General features: G+C 41.7%; 1 protein-coding gene across 1 annotated transcript in view; it reads right to left on the bottom strand.

Annotated features, from left to right (window-relative positions):
• Positions 1–15,978, bottom strand: part of LOC124074305 (growth factor receptor-bound protein 10-like) — a 41,415-nt gene extending 25,437 nt beyond the window's left edge. Inside the window, exons 1-5 of the mRNA XM_046417065.1 lie at positions 15,698–15,978; positions 12,704–12,792; positions 8,834–8,927; positions 2,709–2,964; positions 2,355–2,478 (exon numbers count right to left, since the gene is read on the bottom strand). Of these exons, the coding sequence (XP_046273021.1) occupies positions 2,355–2,478; positions 2,709–2,964; positions 8,834–8,927; positions 12,704–12,754 (525 nt within the window). The 5' untranslated portion in view covers positions 12,755–12,792; positions 15,698–15,978. The remainder of the gene's footprint in view (positions 1–2,354; positions 2,479–2,708; positions 2,965–8,833; positions 8,928–12,703; positions 12,793–15,697) is intronic.
• Between the last annotated feature and the right edge of the window lie 5,522 nt (positions 15,979–21,500).

Here is a 21,500-nt window from a genome sequence, read left to right as displayed (position 1 = left end):
CTCACGGTCTACAGCACTGAGCAGCTCTGTGAGGCTCAGGCACAACGCTGCTTTGAGCTAAATGCTAACATGCTCACAAGAACAATTCTAACATGCTGATATTTAGCAGCTTATGTTTATCATGTTCACCATCTTAATTTGTGTTATTATACTAATTAGCATGCCCCACACTAGTTATGCACTAGCATAAAAATCAATGTATAGCTGAGTCTAATGGGAATGTTCTACTGCTTTTTGATCAGAAATCCAAGTACTGTACAACCTGAAATTTTTATGTTATCACAGTTTATCCTGAGAAGGACATCAGTATCTGCACCAAAATTAGTCACAATCAATTTTCACTTGAGTTTTACTTGAGAAATTTTAGACCACAAATGTTAACATTATGATGGTACCTGAGGAAAAGTCAAGGAATCACCAGCATCATTACAATACATAGCCAGAGAACCATGAAAGTCTGTACAAATAATCAAGGCAATCCATCCAATACCTGTGGGTATTTTTCAGTTATGACAGTCATTGCCATCCATCAAACCAAAACTTATACCATATATGTTTAAGCATTAACGTATCACTGTCATATCAATTAAACTTGGTGAAGTAATCAAATTATAGTTAAGATGTTTCTTTACACCAGTGGTTTTAATTTTCCATGACCCCAACCACCTCCTGTCACACATTTATCAGTAGATGGTTTCCCAGCTAACTCCTCCCCTTCTTCAGCTAAAAGGTTTTTCTCTTTTACAGACAATGACAAACGTCTGTTTGATGGAAAGTTGGAAGAGATTTTTCCATGTGCCTTTTACTCTCCTTCCAGCTCGAGCTTTATCACAGCTTGTGCTGGAAGAAAACTACCACCTTCCTGTTTTTGTGCCGTTAAGCAGTCTTAAAGATTTTCCTGCCAACTCCAACATGGTGACATGCCATGAAAAAAGCTGTAAAGAAGAGGAGGCAGAATACTGCCAGACCTCTGATCCATAAGCTGTCAATGTGAAATACGAAAGCATATGCAAATCAGCTTCAAGATAACCCAAACAAAATCTGCAAACTGCAAATACACCAATTACTAAAAAACAAACAAACAAATGTATTCCCTATCATATAACAAGTGCTGAGTGATTATTTTCCTCTTTAGATACACAAGATGATGGTTAAATGAACTCAACACAATGACGATGTTCTGGGAAAGATTCAGCTCTCATAGACTCAAACACACACAAATGATCCTTTGTACAAACTGCAAACTTGCTCTCTGACTCTAGACCTTGTGAGATGATGTCAGCGAAATTCAAAAATAATGCTTGGCCTTATCACATCCGTATGTGTGCGTGTGCTGAATAAAGCCACCTGTGTGTGTATCAGTGTGTGTGTGTGTGTGTGTGTGTGTGTGTGTGTGGATGAGAGGGCAAGAAAGAGTGAGCATCTAAAATAAATTGTATTGTTCAGGGTGGGCATCCTGAAAACATCTTTTAGAGGAATGGAACATTCCTGGGAGAGGAGGCTCTACCGGGGGAAGGAAAGGCAAGGCTTTGACACACACACACACACACACACACACACACACACACACACACACACATACATACAGTGACGCTAAGGGCCAGGCTTGAAGCGTGTGAACCGGAAATGGGCGCCTGTCTTGCTATAGCCAGCACAGGGATTCAGAAGGTTCAGAGAGATCCGACCAGCAGACGTTCCCAGCCGTTTCCTAGTTCCACTACGGAAGTCTGTGCTCTGTTTGCAGCATCCTGGAGACATTGCTCACCTCCTTCCACAGCAAAACATGTCTATCACTCTGTATATGTGTGTGTATGTGTGTATGTGTATGTACATGTGACTGATAATGATGCCTCCACAATAACACAGACTCATACTGTCAGATAGCCCAGGGTGAGCTGTTGTGTAATGGAAGGAAAGACTGTCAGCTGCCAAAGTCAACAAAGGCCGGTCAGCTGGTTTCAAAATACACACACACACACACGCATATAAATACACGCAGACTCTCCCACACCCCTGGAATAGTGGTCATGTAAAGGACACCAAATACAAGGAAGAGTCATATTCTGTCATGCCCATAGTGGTACTGACAATCAACTTCAAAAACTCACAAATATATAAAATAACACATTCAGCCGTGAGCATTTATCTTCTCACTGTATGCTGCAACATGTAATGTTGTGAGTATGTGTTTACTTTAATTAACAATTAAGATTTGCCAGAAAGTTGGTGGTGTTTGTTATTGCCAAAACAAGCACTGAGAGCTCAGAAACCATCCAACAATAACCTGCTTCCCGCAGTCAGTTTATTTCAGTGAGAGTGTGTAAGTGCCAGTGAGGTGCTGTAGGTGTCCTTACGTGGTTGTTGGAGGTCTGTGTGGGGCTAAGAACAGGGGAGCCTGCTGGGCTGCACAGCTCAGGGAAAGGATTGGGGATGGCTGGTAGGGAGGCTGGACGCAGCTGCTGCTCTTCCTGCAGGCACCTGCAGAGGGAGACACACTCACTCATGTCAGTCCTGGCTGACCAATGAAAGACTGACAATACTGTATATGTATGACGATAGGCAGCATTTTGGTGTAGAAAGAGTATTGAAAACACACCATATATTGAAAAAAGGCAGTGCTGTCTTTATATGTGTGTGTGTGTGAGTGCTTCCACCTGTCCTTATCTTAACATAAATCAATGCAGGGAACAGGTTATGTGTGTTTCTACCTGACAGCCTGGATATGCATGGGCTGAGAGTGCCGCAGCCTCTCTCTAAAGGGGGGGGATGTGGGCAGGGGCGGGGTGTGACGGCGGTGAGCCTGGCTGTGTCCCGGGTAGGCAGGATGTATGTGGTGGTGGTGATGGTGAGCAGTGTGCACGTGGCCATTGTTCAACAGCAGCGCCGTGTCTGCCTGCGTGGAGTACACACTCTCCATGGAGGAGTTCATGTCATTCACAAGCTGCTCCAGGTCCACATCATCATCTGTAGAAGCAGTGGGAAGGGACAGGTGGAGAGGGGAGGAAGAAAGTGAGTGACAGTGACAGTAAAAGTTGCATGACAGCAGAGATCCACTAGGTGTCGTCTCAGAGCGTACCAGTCTGAGAGATTATTTTAAAACCACGTACAGCCAGCTGATATTAAAATTCATCCTTCATAAACTGTAGTGGTAACTCTCTCTGCAAATGAGGTTTAACTTTAATGAATCTGTGCGGTTTAACTGTAGCAGCCAACTTCAGAGACGAACAAAGCAGCTGAGGAACAACGAGAATGATAACACAGTTGTTTTCTCTCAGTAGTCTTGACAGCTGATGCATGGAAGGTTTATCAAAGGTAAAACAAAACAAACAGTGAAGTTGTGGACATTCCTATGATGTGATGTGCCTCGTCTTTTTCTCCTATTTCTGTGTTAAAAGACAGCCAGAGTAAATACAATGGAAGCTACTTTGTCAGAAGTGCTTGTTAAATGAATCCTGTTAGACATCATGCTTTACTTTGAACACACAGCTCAACATTTTGACCTTTTGTCCCATTCGCAGTGCACATACTGAGACAATGCCACAGCATTCTGACTAGCAACTTTAATTAGTTGTAATTTAACATGGTCAACAGTGCAAATATTGCCAGAAGAACATTGTGGCCCTGAACCTTCGAGCACGAGAGAGCGAGAGAGGGAAAGCACAGCCACAGAGGTTTTCACTCTTCGTGTTGGATTTCACTTTGGCTTGGACTGCTTCCCATGGCTGTGTAGTACACTACCACACAAGCTTGCCATTGGTCAGGTTATGTGAAACCTGTCACTCACGGGGTTGAGCTGCCTGTCAAGCACGGGAAGTTGGTACCAACGGTCGCCCGCCGACTGAACAACCAACCAAAGTAAACCAGGATGAAAGGGTCTCTCTTGCTGCTTTTGCAGGACAGTCAATAAGGCCAGTCGGTGCTTGTCTTTTACCCTGACCTGTGATTAATTAACTCAGTCCAGGATCTGGAAGCTCTAATGTAAGTTAAGCTGAGTACTTTGATGACCATTTTTGAATCAGCAGATTTTTTTAATTGAACTTAATACTGCAAAATCTATTTTCCTTCTGACACAAATGGACTTCAACTTGCAGACTGATTATTTACTACTTCCCAGGTCTACAGAAATGTATTTTAAATCTGTACATCTTACAAGCTCATGTGCACTGCCAGCTAGTGGGTAGAAATGTACTAGTCAGACAGAAATCCGTCTAATAAAGTCAGTTGGAGGTTAATGGCAGAATAAGTGTGAGACTTTGTAGGTCCATTAAAACACAAGTGGGGTGTGTGTCCATGTGTTTCTGTATGTGTGTGTGTCCAAAGCCCTTTGGTCCTATGTGCGTCCCACCCCAATACCACACACAGAATTCCTGACATTCCTGTAGGAAGAAATTACAGCACTCTGGGAATGCTCACCAGCCTGCTCATGGCATATGGTGGCCAAATGATCAGGACAAAGTAGGGCACCAAAACACACACAAGAAGAGCCGAGGACACCATGTACGCTATGCAGTGCTGATGAGCATGTGTATGTAATTATACAGGGGAATTAAAAGCAAAAGCACATTGTACTGCACACACAAACACACTGAGAGCACACACACTGAGACTACTGAGAGAAAAAGAAGCCGCTGTACCAAAAACAGCAGGAGTCAGCCTGCCTGATCTCAGGTCACAAAGAGGTATGCATGACACAAATACACACTCAAAAGCACACAAAAAGGACAGTCTGAGACACAAGGCCATGTGATGTTGAGTGGGACAAGGGTCGGGGTGACACGGAAGGGACACACGCAGAGTTAGAAAAGGCCTAGAGCAGTCAGAGATGGTTCTTACATAAAGCAACCCAGTAAACTGTAGACCTCTTTCAGGGCAAACATTTTGACTTGTCATACTGAGGTAGGGAAAGCGCATGTGTTACTGATAATATCAATGACGGCTGTTCTGTTCAAGTGTCTCAGTAAGTCTTAATAGTGTGACAGTGAGCGAGCTTGAACAAAAACAGGAACCACTGCAGATAAATGAAATTCCAACATAATAATTGTAATATTTACACCTGTGCTTTTCTTATAGTAAACATGTTAAAATGTCTTATTGTATTGCATTGGTCTCCTACACACTAACGGCTGCAGGTGGAGCATTAAATGTAACTTTTCAGAACTTCAATATGCAGAAATCTTGTGATGATATTACCAAAAAAAAATTCTCCAAGTGTTGGGCTTAAAATTTATGCTTTCAGTTGTTCCAGAAATCCTAAAAAGATGAATGTGGAACATTGAAAAAAATCTGAATGAGTGAAGGGACTGGAAGTCAACAAGTGCATCATAGCCATACTGGCAGCACAGTTGTTTGGTTGGAATGTTGGTTGGTCTGCCACTTTGAGCCAGACTTTAGTACCTCAACAGCTACTGGGAGGGTTTCTGTGCAATGTTATACAAAAGCAAATGACTCTGGCAAGTTTTAGTGCCACAAACATGTTGACATTTCTTATTTTGAGAGAAATGTTTCAACAAAACGTTGCATGGATTGTTGCGTGGATTGTACCAAAATTTGGTACAGACATCCACGCTCCCCTAGGGTTGACTTTTCTATAGCTGGCTATTGCCTTTCTTTTCATCTAGCACCATCATCATCAAGTCAACATTTTTATTTGTCCAGTAGCCTACTTTGGTTTATGACCAAATACCTGCATGATAATGGTCATTCCCAACAGCCTCAGCTGTACTTCGTGTTTAATGCTAATCAGTTATAGCCTCAAAGAAGCAATAGCATAGACTCTTAATTATGTTTACCTCTTTTATGCCTAAGTGCCCAATTCAAGGTCATATACTGAAAGATCCTTTTTGATTAGAAACAGCTAGCCAGTTAAAGATGGTACTACAATAGCTCTGGGAGTTACTTTAAAAAAATAAATATAAGCTCCCAGGTGGAGGAAGTGAAAAATCATTGGTTTAGTTGTCAGGATCAAGTTTAGCTTTCTCCAAACAGGCCACAAGTTTCCAATTTGTCACTTTGTATGCACAGACAAGATTTCCTTCAAGTGGTAACACTTAAAACTAACATTCAGTCAAGCCAAACAGATGCTTTTAATTTTGGGAATAGGAAAGTTTTCTTTCTTCAGCTCTTAGGCTGATAAGTTTTAACATAAAAACAGAGCCGAGTGCAGCTTTAAGAGGATAATGATGGTATCATTGGCATTCTTCTTCCTCCTCCCGTTGCTGGCTTGGCCCACACTGCACTGCTGGCTTTAGTCGAGGAAGCCAGAGGACATATAGAATGAAAACGTCTTTTCTTTCCTCTCTTTTGCTAACTGCAACTTTGAATGTAGATGAATTGCTGCAGCACTCTGGCAAGCATCTGACAAAAAAATCCACCATACAACCATGGCCAATTCATTCCCAGAATACCCTGAATGAGTGCTCCCTTTCCCTGGCCACGACAACCTGTAATCATCGATCTCTGACGGCAGTCTAGAGGTCAGAGAAGAGAGCTGGATGTTCAGGTTTCCAAGGACAAAGTGCAATTGAGTTCCTTTATATTCAATAAAAACACTCTAGTTATATGTGACATAGAGATGCACTGGTACATTTTGTATCTTTTTGTTGTAATGTTACACATTCATTGTATCACCTGCACCAAATCCTTTTACACTGCACTGAGACCACTGTGTTTTTGTTTTTAAATTAGTCACATTTTGCATTGTAGGAAGCACATGTGTTCCTTATGGACAAAAAAGTGAAAGTGGAACTTGTGAGTTCTCAGATTACGGAGGGGAAAAGTGAATGTTACTGAATCGTTACTGAGGTGGAAGTTACTAAACTTTTAGTAATAATCAGTAGGAAGTGAAGTAAGTGAAGCAGCACTGAAGCACAGCGCACGTGCGCGCACACACACACTAACACAAAAAGAAAAAAAAACATATTAAACATTTTGAGTAAAACATTAAATCTGGGAGTGTACACCGGATGGCTTGCATGCGGTCACCACCGCAGTCTGTATTAAGATACATGTCATTAGACCATCAAAAAGACAGGGCTAGCGTAAATGAAGGGCATGAAACCTGAGCCAGGCATGATCTAAATATACAGCACATCCATCGGTGAGGGTGATGTGGTGTTTCTCTCTAGTGCAGGAACCAGAATGAAACATTAGATGGGTGACTGTGACCCTGGCTTTTTCACTGAAGTCATCAATCAGACATCTCACTCATTGTTACAGATGTAGTCTTCATCTTGTCTCATAGTGTCTATTCAGTAAAAATTCTTCAAATGTGTCTCCTGCATGCACATTAACATTACAGAAAAACTAACTGATGCTATTCAGTGGTGCATCAGCATAGCTTAATATCTGGACACCTGCACAAACCTACAGTACACTGACATTTACTAAAAAGGACATCATAAATCTGGCTACTTGGAACTTTAAGGTAAAACTCTCAGCTACTCTTGTGCTTTTACAAGAGTATATAATTTGTATAAAGATGGACCACGTGAGGGCTCCTCAAAACTGAAGCCAAAACATCTCAATCACCCCATGGTGTTGTGTTATATATAATATATATAAACCCTTCCCTTCCATGTTAACAGAGGGGACTTTGACTAAACTAAAAATTCAAAGTACAGGTCAAATAATATTTTTCCCAAAGATGGTTTCTATAATTTTAGGTAGTTTGTAACATACTGATGTACTGTATGTTCAAATGTTAATTTTTCGATTAAGTTTGGCTTTAATTAGTTATTTAATTAGTTATTTGATAAAAAAGGCACAATTTCTATGATTGTTAAATGTCTGTTAGCGCTTTAAATAAGCACTTCATTGTGTTGAACCGAATTTTACATCAATAAAACCATGTTTTCCTATTAGACTCCATTTTCTTTAAACTTTCTTTCCATGGAAGTTATATCATATTCAATATTTATCTCCAATTAAGAAAAAGGCTGTACAGGGTCAGAAATGCTACAAGGGGCATTCAAGTTAACAGATGCTTGGTTTGGTGTATGGTACTGTGTGAAAGCAGAAAACTTGCTCTAATCACTCTGGGATCACCTGTGCTGTCACTGCCTGTATTAAAGTTTGAACTGCATCACTTCTACTATCAACCCCCCCTCCCCTCCCCCACAGACGTATGGCCTACTTACAGTAAACTCCCTTCTGCCCGGCACTGGCCTGACCTACAGGCCTATATAAACACCCCATTCGCGTGAAGCCAATATTTAATACTCTCACACGAGCATGACCACCACACATCAGCAGGGCAGACAACTAAACCACTTAACCAAAGGGAGAAAAAAAGGCCAGGGAGAAAGAATTTACAACCTCTCCTCTCCTCAAGTTGGCTGCTTTCCAAAAGGATTTCCCATTTTCCATGATGGCTGAAGGAATTTCTGAGAATATATTGAGAGCAGGCTAACACATATGTGTGTGTGTACAGAGAGAGTGGGAGGGGGTGAAGAAAAGTGCTGAGCAGTACTAAAAAAAGAGTGGGGCACTAAACAGTTGTCTATAACCTCTCCACCTGGAGAGCAGAGCCTGCAGTGATGAAGGAAGAAAATGTCCTAGATGTAGATGGAGATAGAGAAGGAGAGGGGGGGATTTCTAGGAGGGCAGGAAGAGATTTCAGTGGGCCAGCAAATATGTTTTGGCAGTGAAGAGCTTCTAAAAAGTCAGGTAGGGAAAAGTAAAATGTGTGAAATATGGACTGAACTGTTCAATCCATACATAACATAAAGAGTGGATAAAGAGACTATAGCGAATTATGACCATAATTTAAGTTTTATTATTCAAATCCCTGAATACATCTGACATGTACTGGATGAGGAAAGGAGATGACAGTTACCATGGTGATGTGGCAAACTTTGATTAGTTGCCCGCTGAAAGCTTGGAACAATCAGCTCCTCGGGCCTACGAGACGAAGCGCGGTCCATACTTTCCTGTTGAAAAAGGCGAAGAAAAGAACAATTTCTTTCACAAAGTGGAGACCATGCAGTGTGCTCAACATGTCAGATATGTCAGCGAAGGGTAAGACAATGTGTTACTTTCACAGATTACAGAAGGTCAGACAAAGAGTGGTTTCACGAGTCTTCTCTCGAGGAACATCAAGCCTCAAGTCCAGAGACCTGTGACACTTTGACCTCATGACACTGTGGCTTTGTGACCCGCTGCCCTCTCTCTCTCTCTCTCTGCAAGTGTGTCTGGGAGAGAGACACACAAACACTTGCACTTGCAACATACACATTTCAAACTCTCACTTGTGAAACTTGCATCAGGTACTGATTTAAAAAAGAAAAACAACAAAAAAAACAGATCAATCATTTTTAGCCCAAACAGGTCAGACACACTTTCCACATATAACAATTTCACATGTCTGGAGATGTATGCACATACCACCAAACTTCTAACACATTGTCTAATTTGACACAGCACTGAGGCAAGAAAGCCACAGAGGAGAAAGACAGGGGATAAAAGCCAAACAAATTTTCAATCTTCCCTTTTCTAGGAAAAAGAAGAACGCGGAAGCATTGCTTCCAGGAACAGTCCGTGGCCAGGGGTCCTGTTGTGCATGTATGCACATACACACACACTCACAACTCTCCTCTGTGCTTCGAAAACATCCATAAATGCCCAGAGTAAGATTTATAGCTCTGAGAAGAGGCAGCCAAAAGCTTTCCAAGGAAGGCAACTTGGCTGCAGGGTCTGTGGACTGACAGAGAAACTCTGCAGGCTTCAGCTAGAGCTGACTAGCTAGAGACACAAGAACCTGTCCACTAAATGGCCTCTGATATACAGTATATGTCACTCAGCACGTTAAAGAAACACAAGCCAACATGCAAACAACAATGTGCACTACTGCAAATCTGCACAAAAGTGAGGCGTCGTTCAAACAGGTGAGATAACCCCACATCAACCCCCAAAACTCTGCCACGTCCTCTTGTAGGTCCATCTTTACAAACTATTGTCGCGCAGCCAAGCACTGTTCAAACCCAAAAAGCGCAACATTTGGACTACATTTTTAAGTCCTCTGTCTAGGGCGTGTTGGGGCAGATTCACTTCTTTTTCAAACTATCCAGCTGTCTACACAGGACACGATCTGAAGCATACTTTTACGCTTCATGTACACTCTTCTGTCTCACGTATGTTATTACAGTGATTGGGCTCTGAGCACTGCCAAAGCACACATGACCTACACTCAGCGCTGCATCTGAAGGCATCCTGTAGATACAGAACTGAAGCTGCTCTGCAAACAAGTCATATGTAGACCGGTGTTGGATTAGTAATTTACTCTGAACAAAAACTGAAATATAAAAATGACCATTTGTTTTATGGTAGGCTACATGCAAGACAATGTTGAACTAATGAAGATTAAACAAACAGGATCTAAAATGTTAATTAGTGAGCTTTACAGGCACTAATATGGGAATTTTGATATAGTTGGGGGCGGCACAGTGGTGCAGTGGTTCACACTGTCACTGGCAACCAGTCCAGGGTGAACCCCGCCTCTCAACCCTAGTTAGCAGGGATAGGCTCCTTCCTTCCTAATTACATCTTTTAAAATCCTTGACAGGTCAATTAAGAGTGTTAAGCGATTGTTGTGGGTGTATGAAGAGACCTTGTTCAAGGGAACCAGTTGTGAATGATGTCTCCTCCTTCTTGTTCTTTTCTTTCACAGGACCGCTTGCTTTGACTCTCTGTCCTGCTGTATGTTTGTGGTCATTTCCTGTGCTTTTCTTGGATTTTACCGAGTTATTTCTCATCTTGGATTTTGGAGTCTTGATACATTTATTTGGATGAATGTCACGGCTCTTGAAGTTGGCAGAACTGGTAGAGGAAATCTTAAGATTGGTGTTTCAGTTTGACATAATTGAGTTTCTCTTGTTCATGGCTAGTCATCACTACTCTTGACATCTCTTTCATCATTAGCAAACTTCTCTTGTTTCACTGTATAGCCCAAAGCATTAACATTTAGGCATTTCAAGATACTTTCTCTGAAGAGCATCAAAGGCTTCGCTTCCCTGAAAGCAAAAACATGAAACTGAACTTGCTGACTGATGTGGCCGCTGCTGCGTGCAGCCACTGACCTCCGACCTCTCATAGCTTAAAGAAAGTAATAACAGCAATCTATGTTTTCAGAGAGAACAGACATGTTAAGGACTATTGGCCGGGACACTAATGTTTAGGGGAGAATATCTGTTATACACTTAATTCATTCTGCACTTTTTAACTCATTTAAGTCATAAGTCAGCTAAATTTTGAGTCTGTGGTTTGTTACTATTCTGCAGTTCATGCACATGCACAAGAGAAGATGGAAGGGAAAAGAGAAAAAAGAAAGCGAGAGTTACTGGCTTTCTCTGGGACATCTCTGGCACAGACCCAAAGTTCTCACTACGACAGACAGATGTGCGCGCAAACACACACACACACACACAAACAAGGAGACAGGCCTGGAGAGTTGCCCAGATTTCCAAACATGCCCGGCATTATGTGTAGCGTTATGTAAGTATGCAGAAAAGAGGGCTCATTTGCGTCTTATCTATACACACTAAACCTACAGTCACTGCCCACAGAGAGACTCCACTGTGTGTGTGTGTGTGTGTGTGGGCGTGTGTGTGTGTGTGTGTGTGCCATGCTGTGTCATGTCAACTGGTGAGGTTTACATAACACACATAGGAACACACAAACACACAGAAATGCTGTAACCCGCTTCTCTCCCTCTCACTATCAAACTCTGTTTTTTCTCCATTAGATGCAGGGTGGAGGAATGTTGATTTCTATGGGGATTCAATTCACTATTCACTGCAGTCTTACTGGTGCAATACCCTTTCCTGGAAGCTAACGTGAACCAGTCCAGCTCCATGTCAGCTCAACAGGGGCTCAGCTGTCCCACGCTTGGGTTTAGCAGGGAGCTGCATTTTTGTACCTCCACTAAGAGAAATAAAGAAACTGAAGCTACCTCCATAGTCCCGTCGTTCCCAGTACGACGTCATACCATCAATCCCATGCTTTCAGGCCTGTCACACAACAAAGCCCCCAGTTTGTTATTGTTGTTTGTTTGTTCTATTTTTAGACCTCCACGATGCTCTTTAGCCAAATTCTTTAGGTTACTGCAGGGTTGGAGAGGAGAAAATCCGAGCAGAGAAACAAAGGGCTCATTCTCCAGCAGTTGGACAGTGAAAATGGGTCTGTTGTGTTACAGAGACGCCATATTTCACCTAACTAGGCCAGGAGTCATTCACTGTGAAGAAAGTAGACTCACAGAGCCACTGTACACATGTTGATACACACAGAGACGTTTGTATGACTATACTTATTAGGACTGTCCTCTAAGTGAAGTCTTTCCCTATCTTATTAACACCACCTTTTCTAATGCAAAGATTCCAACCTATCAACAATAAGTTAATGTGCAATATGAATATGTAAATGTGTAAAATTATCAGCAGTTCTCTTCGGCTCTGTAAAGCATTTTAGCATATTTGAGCTCATTTAATTGACAATGAACTGCTGTTATTTTAATTTATTATAACTTTTTAACTCACTTACTATTTCTGAGATGTCAGGAAAAGGTGACATCCTGACAATCTACTTCAACATAGAAATATATATATATAATATATCTATGAAAACATAACTGTAGGATAACATTACTGTCACCTGTTCTTCACTGCAGCCATCCACCACTGTCAAGTGCACATACGACACACAAAATATTTACCTGGTAGTTTGAGTGACGTAAGAAGTAGTCAGGACATCCTGCTAAGGCCATGGTGTGCCTTCAGTGTTCCCTCTGCTCTTACCAGCACCCTGTACATGGAAAACAGGAGACAGAACAGAAAACAGACTGCCTGAAAAAGAGGAAACAAAGCATCTATCACTAAACTGACTGAACGGATATTATAGAGGAAAACACAAAATTACAAAATAAACTAGAAGCTAGAAGGAAAAAGAGAAAAGTAATCTAATCTAAATAAGCTAACTCACAAAAAAGAATTAAATCCACAAAATTGCCCAACCATCCCAGGTGAGTGTGGTGATTCATGTTAAATGCCAGGCAACAACTTTGAAAAACCAGTATGTACTGGGTACTCCCAATACATACAAACAAGACAAAACCCCTGCACCTCTTTCTCTGCTCAAGAGACAACAAAGCTTGCATGTGCGAATGAATGTGTATGCGTGGATGAACACGTGCACACCGAATCCAATGTAAACACAGCCATTGTGTACAACACACACACGCACACAAGTCAGTTCCCAAACAAAGCCTGGGGCTTAAGACTAAATAAGAAAACCTCTCCAAGCTTGCAACACATCACCACTCACCACCTGCAGACTGCTGGGGAAGAGGGGGGAGAAGCTTGCTGAGGGAACTTGAAATAGGAGTCAGCTATTGCCACTGCATTGTGCAGCATTATCTGCTGGAAGTAAGCAAGGGGAAGCTGTGCAGATCTGTGTGTTTGTGTTTGGAAAAGTGGATAAGAAAATTTCCTTTTCAAGCTGTTCAGCTTTGAGTCTTACGTTACTTGGAGCATAAAAACTACTGGATGTCTATGCATTGTTGTATAGGACATTTTACTTTCAAGAGTTGTTGTTTTCAGAACAATTATACAACTTGTAGTTACACCCCAAAGTTCATTCCAACATATATTTATAAATACATATATATATATACACAATACAAATATGAAGAAAAATGGGTTCCTTGTGCCTGCATGATGCCTTTTTTGGATCAAATTTCCATTTCCATTTGTTTTATTGTTTTGGCTAGAAAATCTTTTGGGTGAAATCCCAGATCACCATCAAAATCTAAATGACTGTTCCCTCTAACAACTCTTATCTGCCCACCCAATTTCATGGAAAGCTGCAGTAATATTTTAGAGATGTCTGTCTCATAAACTATTTTTTCTATTATTTTTATTCAAGTAAAATAGGAATTGATCCACACAGAAAAAAATGCTTTTTAACATGGATATTTCTGCAGCCCACAATACAAAGTTCAGGGAAACGCTATTGAAATGATACTGCTTCTAACAAAGGTGCAGCAAACTGAATCCACAGACACACACAGATAGATAGAGAGAGAGAGAGAGAAATCTGCATCTCTCTAACTAAATAGCTGCTCTCACTCTCTGCTGGTTCCTCTTCACTTTCTCTCCCAGCATGTCTCCATTGTACCGGTCATTATATAACAGATATCAGATGGTTCAAACAATATCTCCTCCTCCTCCTCCTCCTCCTCCTCCTCCTCTGCTCTCCTCGCCTCTCCCTCTCTTTTCACCCCACTAATTACTGTTTCCACTGGGGCTCTGCTATCTTTAGGTTGCTCTGCTGACTGAGAATCTGTGTCTAAATGTGTGTGCACAGTGGCATACATGTTGAAAATACAGCTTCTCTTCTATATACATATATATAGATATATAATATTTATATTTATTTGTTTTTACTGCAACCAGTTTTATATCTCACATGTTCCGGCATAAGCTTATGCTTGTGTTTACAACAGTCAAACTGCTGGCTAAAAGGGCAAGTGCGGCTGATTGTATTGTGTCGCTAATAAGCCTGAAAGCAAAGCCAAAGCTCCAACTGCTTGACATTTTCTGACATTTGTGGTTCCTCCTGCAGAGAAAGGGAATAATTCAGCTTTACTGGTCATATGGGGAGATCTAGAGAATGAAATGGGGCAAGGAGCAACTTAATAATGCCACACATGTGAAAGTGTGTGTGTGTGAGAGAGAGAGAGAGAGAGAGAGAGAGAGACCCACTACACCCCTACATCTGTCCAAGTACAACAGAGTTCTGATGCTGACACTGAGTGGTTGACATTTGGATTCTGACAGTACTTTCTCATCAGTAAATACAAGGACAGCATTGCAACCTCATCAGCAACAGTTTCTATCAGTATAGTATTCCTCTGCACCTGCACCTTACACACAGTATTACAGGTCTGCCATTAAGAGGCTCTTACAGGTCTGAACAGACCTGTAGTCTTTTTTATGCATCAGAAAGAAAGGAAGGAAGGAAGGAAGGAAGGAGGACATCTGGCAGTCTGTAGAGATTAGCCTACATTAAGTCACAGCTAATGGAGCTTTATGACAGACCATCAAAACACACAAGCATATGGACATACTCAGCCAGCTTATCCTCCTCAATGCAGCCGTTCCTCTATGTGCTGTCGGTTCAGATGACTCCCTTACAGTGTACCAATTAGTGGAAGCAACCAAAGTACAGCTACAGTAAGGAGATGAAACAGTCACTGCAGAGCACAGAGACAATGACATCTATCAGCATCTAGACTGACTGCTGTGTCCAGGAGAAGTTCTCTCAGGTTTTGTCTTGAAAAGCCTTCCATCATCACTAAGCCCGGCTCCACATTAATGCAGTGAGGTAGTGTTAGAAATCAACTTTGGGCTCCAGCTGGTGATCTTCACAATGTCAACAACATTATGCAGATATATATGCTCCGTATTCTTTACATGTCAACCTCTTCACGGGCTGTACTGGATTTGACACAGTTTTAGATAAGGGCAGTAAATTTAAAGCTCACTTCACAGCATAAACACGTCCGTAAAGTCTTAATCCTGCCAATAAAAGCGTCTGCCCTCCTCTGCATCCCTGTGCATGAGGAAAAGGCTTCTATAGGAAGAACGTGTGACACTGACTTGAGCCATAAGTGTGCTACACTGAGTTCCCACACAGGAGAAGTACTTACAGTAGTCAAAGGTCAGGACGCACGACGGAGCAGCACGCGGCGCGTTTCGACTGTCCTCGTCTGAATGTCCACACAAACTGCGTCTCCCTCCAAAAACTCTGTCCGCTGTTCTGTTGTCTTCACCTTGCCCCCCACCCCAAAACCCTCCCCCCCCGGAGTTGCTATCCTTGCCCACGTACACACACGTAAACGCACACTCGCACTACACGCAAACAGACGAACACATGCACTGATCTCAGCCCGCACTTATCGACCAGCTGACTCTTCTCGCTCTCTCTCACACACACAGACACTCACACACATACACACACTCACTCCTTCTCTCTCTCTGAAGGAAACCTCCTCTCTCCGCCCCGCCCTGATCACAGCAGCACACTGCAAAAAATTTACCTTTTTTTTTTTTTTTTTTTTTTTTTTTTTTTTGAAGCCGGTGGACAAACTCACCTATAGCCGAATAGGTAAGAAAATAATAATCTATCCTCAAAGGAGTTCACCATCGTTCTTAAGTGGTCGGTGTCTTTTTATTTTGTTTATTACTTCATTTAAGACTCAGAATAACTGTGAAGGTTGACATTTTTTGCAGTGTGTTCAAAACCTGACTTTAACCCTTGAAGTAGAGGGAGGCCTCCCCTCTGTGAGTTAAAGTGACACAACCATTAGTGTCATCCATCCATCTAGTCTAGTGTCACTACTGCAGGTGTGCAGAGTGTAGCTGCATGCGCTGCAGCCTGCAGCATATGTCCTTTATGTCAAATCCCTTCACACATTTACACCCGCAGACCGAAAAACAACCAAAGTCCACGTTACCCCAGGCATATTACAGCCATACCAGAGGAGTTAAAAATAAAGTAGCCTATGACAAGGCCACTATCTTACTATCTACCATAAACAGACTGTCAGCCATAATGAGATTTTAAAAAAAAACTCTGAAAACCATATCATGTACTCACCCATGCACACACGCTGACTCTATTCCAGTTTAACCTCTTTTACAGATCATAAATTGTATACAATGTGTTAGATAATTCTTGACACCTACTCTGCTTTTACCTATCCATCATCCAGTGGCCATTCACAAACCCAGGTTTCACCCACTCACAGGTTAACTAAACCCCTCACCTTATCTACTTTCAGACCTGCAGTATGCAGACACATGTTGGGGCTGACAGCAGATAAACAGCGGGCTTGGCGATGTGGATCCAGTAAGGAGAGAATACTTTATTTGAACCCAGCACGACATTCATTCATATCAAGGTTAGACACTTATGGGACACTCAAGGTGGCATCTCCTCTGCCACACAGAGCACCTAGTGACAGTCCACACCCAGCAGTATGCAACATATTGAGTGCTCTCGCTTCTGCAGACCCCCATCTGCCTCAGACACATGTGTAAGCCTGCCAAAAGCAAACAAGAGCCTGCACATACATGAGCCCAAGGCGACATGCATGTGCAGTTTTTCATCAGGTTTTCAGGAAAAAGTCTGCTCTGTAAATAGGTCAAAGGTACAGGCTATTTCCAGAATCAGCACTTCATGTAGGCCTTTGTTTACAAAACCAACACCGGGAGGTACACTAGAAAAACACATGGAGTATCAAACCCTAACCATCACATGGTAGTGTTTATACTCAGTTACAGAACTTGGCAGAACTTCTCTGACATCTGTAGCTCTTCTGTAGCACGTCTGTGCTCATTAAAGTACTGTCTGTGGTGACATATCAGACTGTACATTTAAATCATTGTGTGATGGTGTTTTCAGGTTAGATTGCACTTGCAATAGAATGGTGTTTATAACAGCTGGAGCAGAGAGTATCTTCACCAACAGGAGACAGCACCATCTGATCCCAGTCCTGTGAAGTCTGAAAGGAACTGGTGATGTGAAAGCAGGAAGAGGATTATGATGCAGAATAAGTTCTGACAGATACATTTGAAACTGGTGACCCTGTTTGGCCACTGGGTCACCTGGTTGATCATCCAGTGGAACTTTTTTCAAATCCATAATATGAGTAGGTGTATGATATACAAATCTAGGGACATCATCATCATCTTCTTCATCACCATAGATCAAAGACATAAAGTAATTCCAATGTTATCTGGTTAACATTAAATTAGTACAGAACCTAGCAGGAATACCAATGTGTCTGCATTTTTTCATGCGTTTTGTTTCTGTCTTTGTACATTACAGTGGAGTCATACAGTTCCAGAAGACAATTTGTCTCCCATCTTTGAGGGTACCATAACTGCCGCCTCATGACTGAAGCATAATATATACATTGTATACATTTCAAAGAGGACAACTTTGTGTTTCTACATCTCTGAATATGTCCAGTTGAGGTTTAAGGAGAGCAAGAGCATGACACAACACCTATGTGTATTTAGCCCAATTTTGACTGAGTATGCAGATAGACAGAGGAGAAGTAAATTATGCCACAGGAATGCTTTGAGAGTTTTCTATAGATGTTTTGATACTTTTCACCCACAGTGAAAAGAGGTGAGCAAAGGAATTCATCGCAACTGATGGTATCTGCTAATCTCCACCACCGAGGAAAACATGAGCACTGTACAATAACCTCACCTTCATAGTACAGCTACCTTACATGTCAACATGGAAAGAGTGTTTGATAATCAAAAGATACATATTTGGGTGTATTTTCCTTTAAAGGTCTTATTAACTAAACTCTGTTTAAAGCTGTGAGGTGCACCTGCAGCAGGAAGGGAAGGTATTTTATATTGGACTGCTGGACTGTTCACCACACATATTGTGACTTTTTGTGAGAGCTGAAGCAGCCACCTGGACCACCACAATTTCCATTGTAAATTATTTACTTTGAGTCATCTAAAGGACATATGCTGTGTATTTCTGTCAGAAGGGATTTAGTTTTCACTGCAGCATCACCTGTTTCAATAAATGTCTAATAAAATGTCAATATCATGAAATGCAGTATATTGCCAGTCCAAGATGCTGTCCCTGTGTTCAACACTTTTTAAACAAGCTATCTGTTTGGAAGCAACTGAAAGCATTTAATTCCAACTGGCAGATTTTCTAACTTGTAAAAAAAAAGATAAAGCATTGGCTCTGTTAGAGAAGATTCTAGGAATATCTGAGGTACTACCTTCGGTTATGGCTTCCAACATAAAACCATGTGTGCTGGTAGAAACCAGAGCACAAGTTTTTAAAAAATGACAACCTCTAGCACTTCAAAGCACAGTGCCTTCTAAGAAAGCCAACAAACTTTAAAGGCTCGGGCCTGGCTTGGTCGGATGACCGGCGGGTCCCACTGCTCTGTTTGTTTGCATTCATAGGTTAAGTGTAATAGAGTTATGCAATCGACAGCAGAAACAGCTTGATGCTTCCCACTGAAATGGGTCAGCCGCGCAAACACACGGGCTATCACAGTGTTTTGAAAACACAGGAGAAGCGTGGCTGTTACATAAAAATTCCACTGACCCTCGTTGGGAAGTTGTTGGGCATCCCAGATGTGGTGGAATTTGAGTCTCTCAAGGCCTTGGGAGGTCAAGTCAGACACACACATGCAACACACCACCACCATGGGCTAAATTGTCTCCAGTTGTAAATACAGTGTACAGTACGCTCACATGGGATGCATAAAAGTGGCATCAAAGCGTTACCCTGTCTGAGAGCGTTTTGATGTGTGAGACAATTAAAATGCCGTAAATGGCTGGGTCACAAACTCGGTGTGTTGTGACCATTCTGAAACCTCGGAGAGCCCCATGGAGTAAACAAAGCCACATGGAACTGGGTCATCCTGACATTGTGTGTCCATGTGTGTGTGTGTGTGTGTTTGTGTGTGTGTGTGTGTGTGTGTGTGTGTGTGTGTGTGAGATCTCTTCCCCGGCACAATGTGTGTGACTCACAGCATGTTTTGTAGGTGATTCATTGTGTGCGTCTGTGCTTGTGGTGTGTGTGTCTGTGTGGACAAAGTGTCTGTGGTTGGGTGGACTAGGAGCTGTTGTTGATGTCCTACTGTTTTTTTGTTTGTTTTGTTTTTTTCTTATTGATGTTAACGTCTGAGCTGGAATGCTTCTTCACTCCAAACATAATACATATCATGTAGAGGTGGACCGCGACCCTGACGGATAAGCGGTGTAGAAAATGGATGGATGGATGTAGAGGTGGAGTCTGGTCCAGAGAGATGGAAGGAGTGACTGATAGAACAAAGAACTACATAAGAAATGTTGTAGGGATAATTAGTTCTTTTTAAATAAGTCTGTGGCGTTGCTCTAGAGATGGTAATGCTGTATTTAAATCCACAACTCTGGTCCAAACTGCACTTATCAACTTCTAGATAGATTGTCATTCATGTCACGCTCAGAGTGAATTGTAATAACTTCTGTGATCCCCTTTGCATCATTCTCTTCATTACTATTTTCTTCTCATTGACAGAGAACTTTGCAGTTCATGGATGGCACATTAGCATCTGGACCAACACAGCACTCCAAGTTAGAATTTCAGTTTGTTGCTAAAGTTTATCACCACATACACACAGAAATAATTACATTCTAATCAGTCTCAGCTGTGTTTTTTTGTTAGGCGCTTACTATCAAATGTTAGCATGCTAACATGTGGAACTAGGATAATAACCATTTCCTGCTGAATATTAGCATTGTGGGCATGATGACATGATGCATTTAGGTAAAAGTGCAAGTGTGTCTCTGGGCTCACAGAGCCACTAGCATGGCTGTACTCTACAGTGTGTTCACACAGGAAGTGAGCCACGAGCCGGGCAGTTATTTGCCCCACACGAACAATGTGCCTGGACGGAGTCCCCAGGCCTGTACTGTTGGTTTAAAACTGCGGTTACAGTGGTTGCTATTACATTTTCAAGCGTCATTAATCCGCTAACACATTTGTAATCATTAACCTAAATTAGTAACAAAATAATTTTTTTCTGTCTTTTGCCTCCTCATGGGATTGGGATATAATTAGGCATCTACATTACAAACTTAAATCTTATTAAGAGCTTGGGATTCAGAGATTTGGTTCTTTTGGTCATGATAAGCCCTGAATCTCACACACACACACACACACACACGCACACAATTTTAGTTGCTCATTATTTACAGTAAACTTACATTCAGTTTTGGCACTAAAAAGTTTTTTATATTTAATTCTGGATTTAAGATGGAAACCTTTCTGCTAAATGGGTTAGGTATCATTCTTCCTTTGAAAATAGTTTTGTTTAATTTGTTTGATTCATTTTAGAGACAGAAGTGTCAGTATCAGAAGGCCTCAACAGATAGTTTGACATTTTGAATGATTCACTAAATGAACTAAACACTGAAAAATTTGACTGACTATTTTGACTTGTTTTGACAGACTTAATTACAATTCCAGCCTAGATTATGTGACTCATGATGGACATCATTTGCAGTGTTTGTGTGTGCATGTCTGCGTGTGTGTCTGAAACGTGCACTAGCCCAAACTCCCCTCCAAAGTCGCTTAGAGTGAGTCAGGAGATCAAAGTCGAAGCTGTAGATTAATCCACATAACAGGAGCTTTTCCACTAATAACAGAACATTCTTTTCACTTTGGCTGCCTGGTACGTCAGTGCCACTCCGCCTCTACAGTCACACCAACATGCACTTCAAACGTGATCCCTGGCTAAGTGAACCGAAATGAAACACAGCCACAAAGTACTGTGGAGACTCTTCTGAATGTACAAAGGGTAAAGTATTGCATCAAGATTTGAAAACTTAATGCTATTTTAAGACCGCTTTCATATACGTCACTCGTATACAACAACAGTGCACATACTGGACTTGGTGCTGGTCAATCACAAGACC

This window comes from Scatophagus argus, chromosome 17, assembly GCF_020382885.2.
Source record: "Scatophagus argus isolate fScaArg1 chromosome 17, fScaArg1.pri, whole genome shotgun sequence".
Classification (NCBI taxonomy): domain Eukaryota; kingdom Metazoa; phylum Chordata; class Actinopteri; family Scatophagidae; genus Scatophagus; species Scatophagus argus.
The sequence above is the reverse complement of the archived record's forward strand: the minus strand, read 5'-3'. Positions and strand labels throughout refer to the sequence as shown.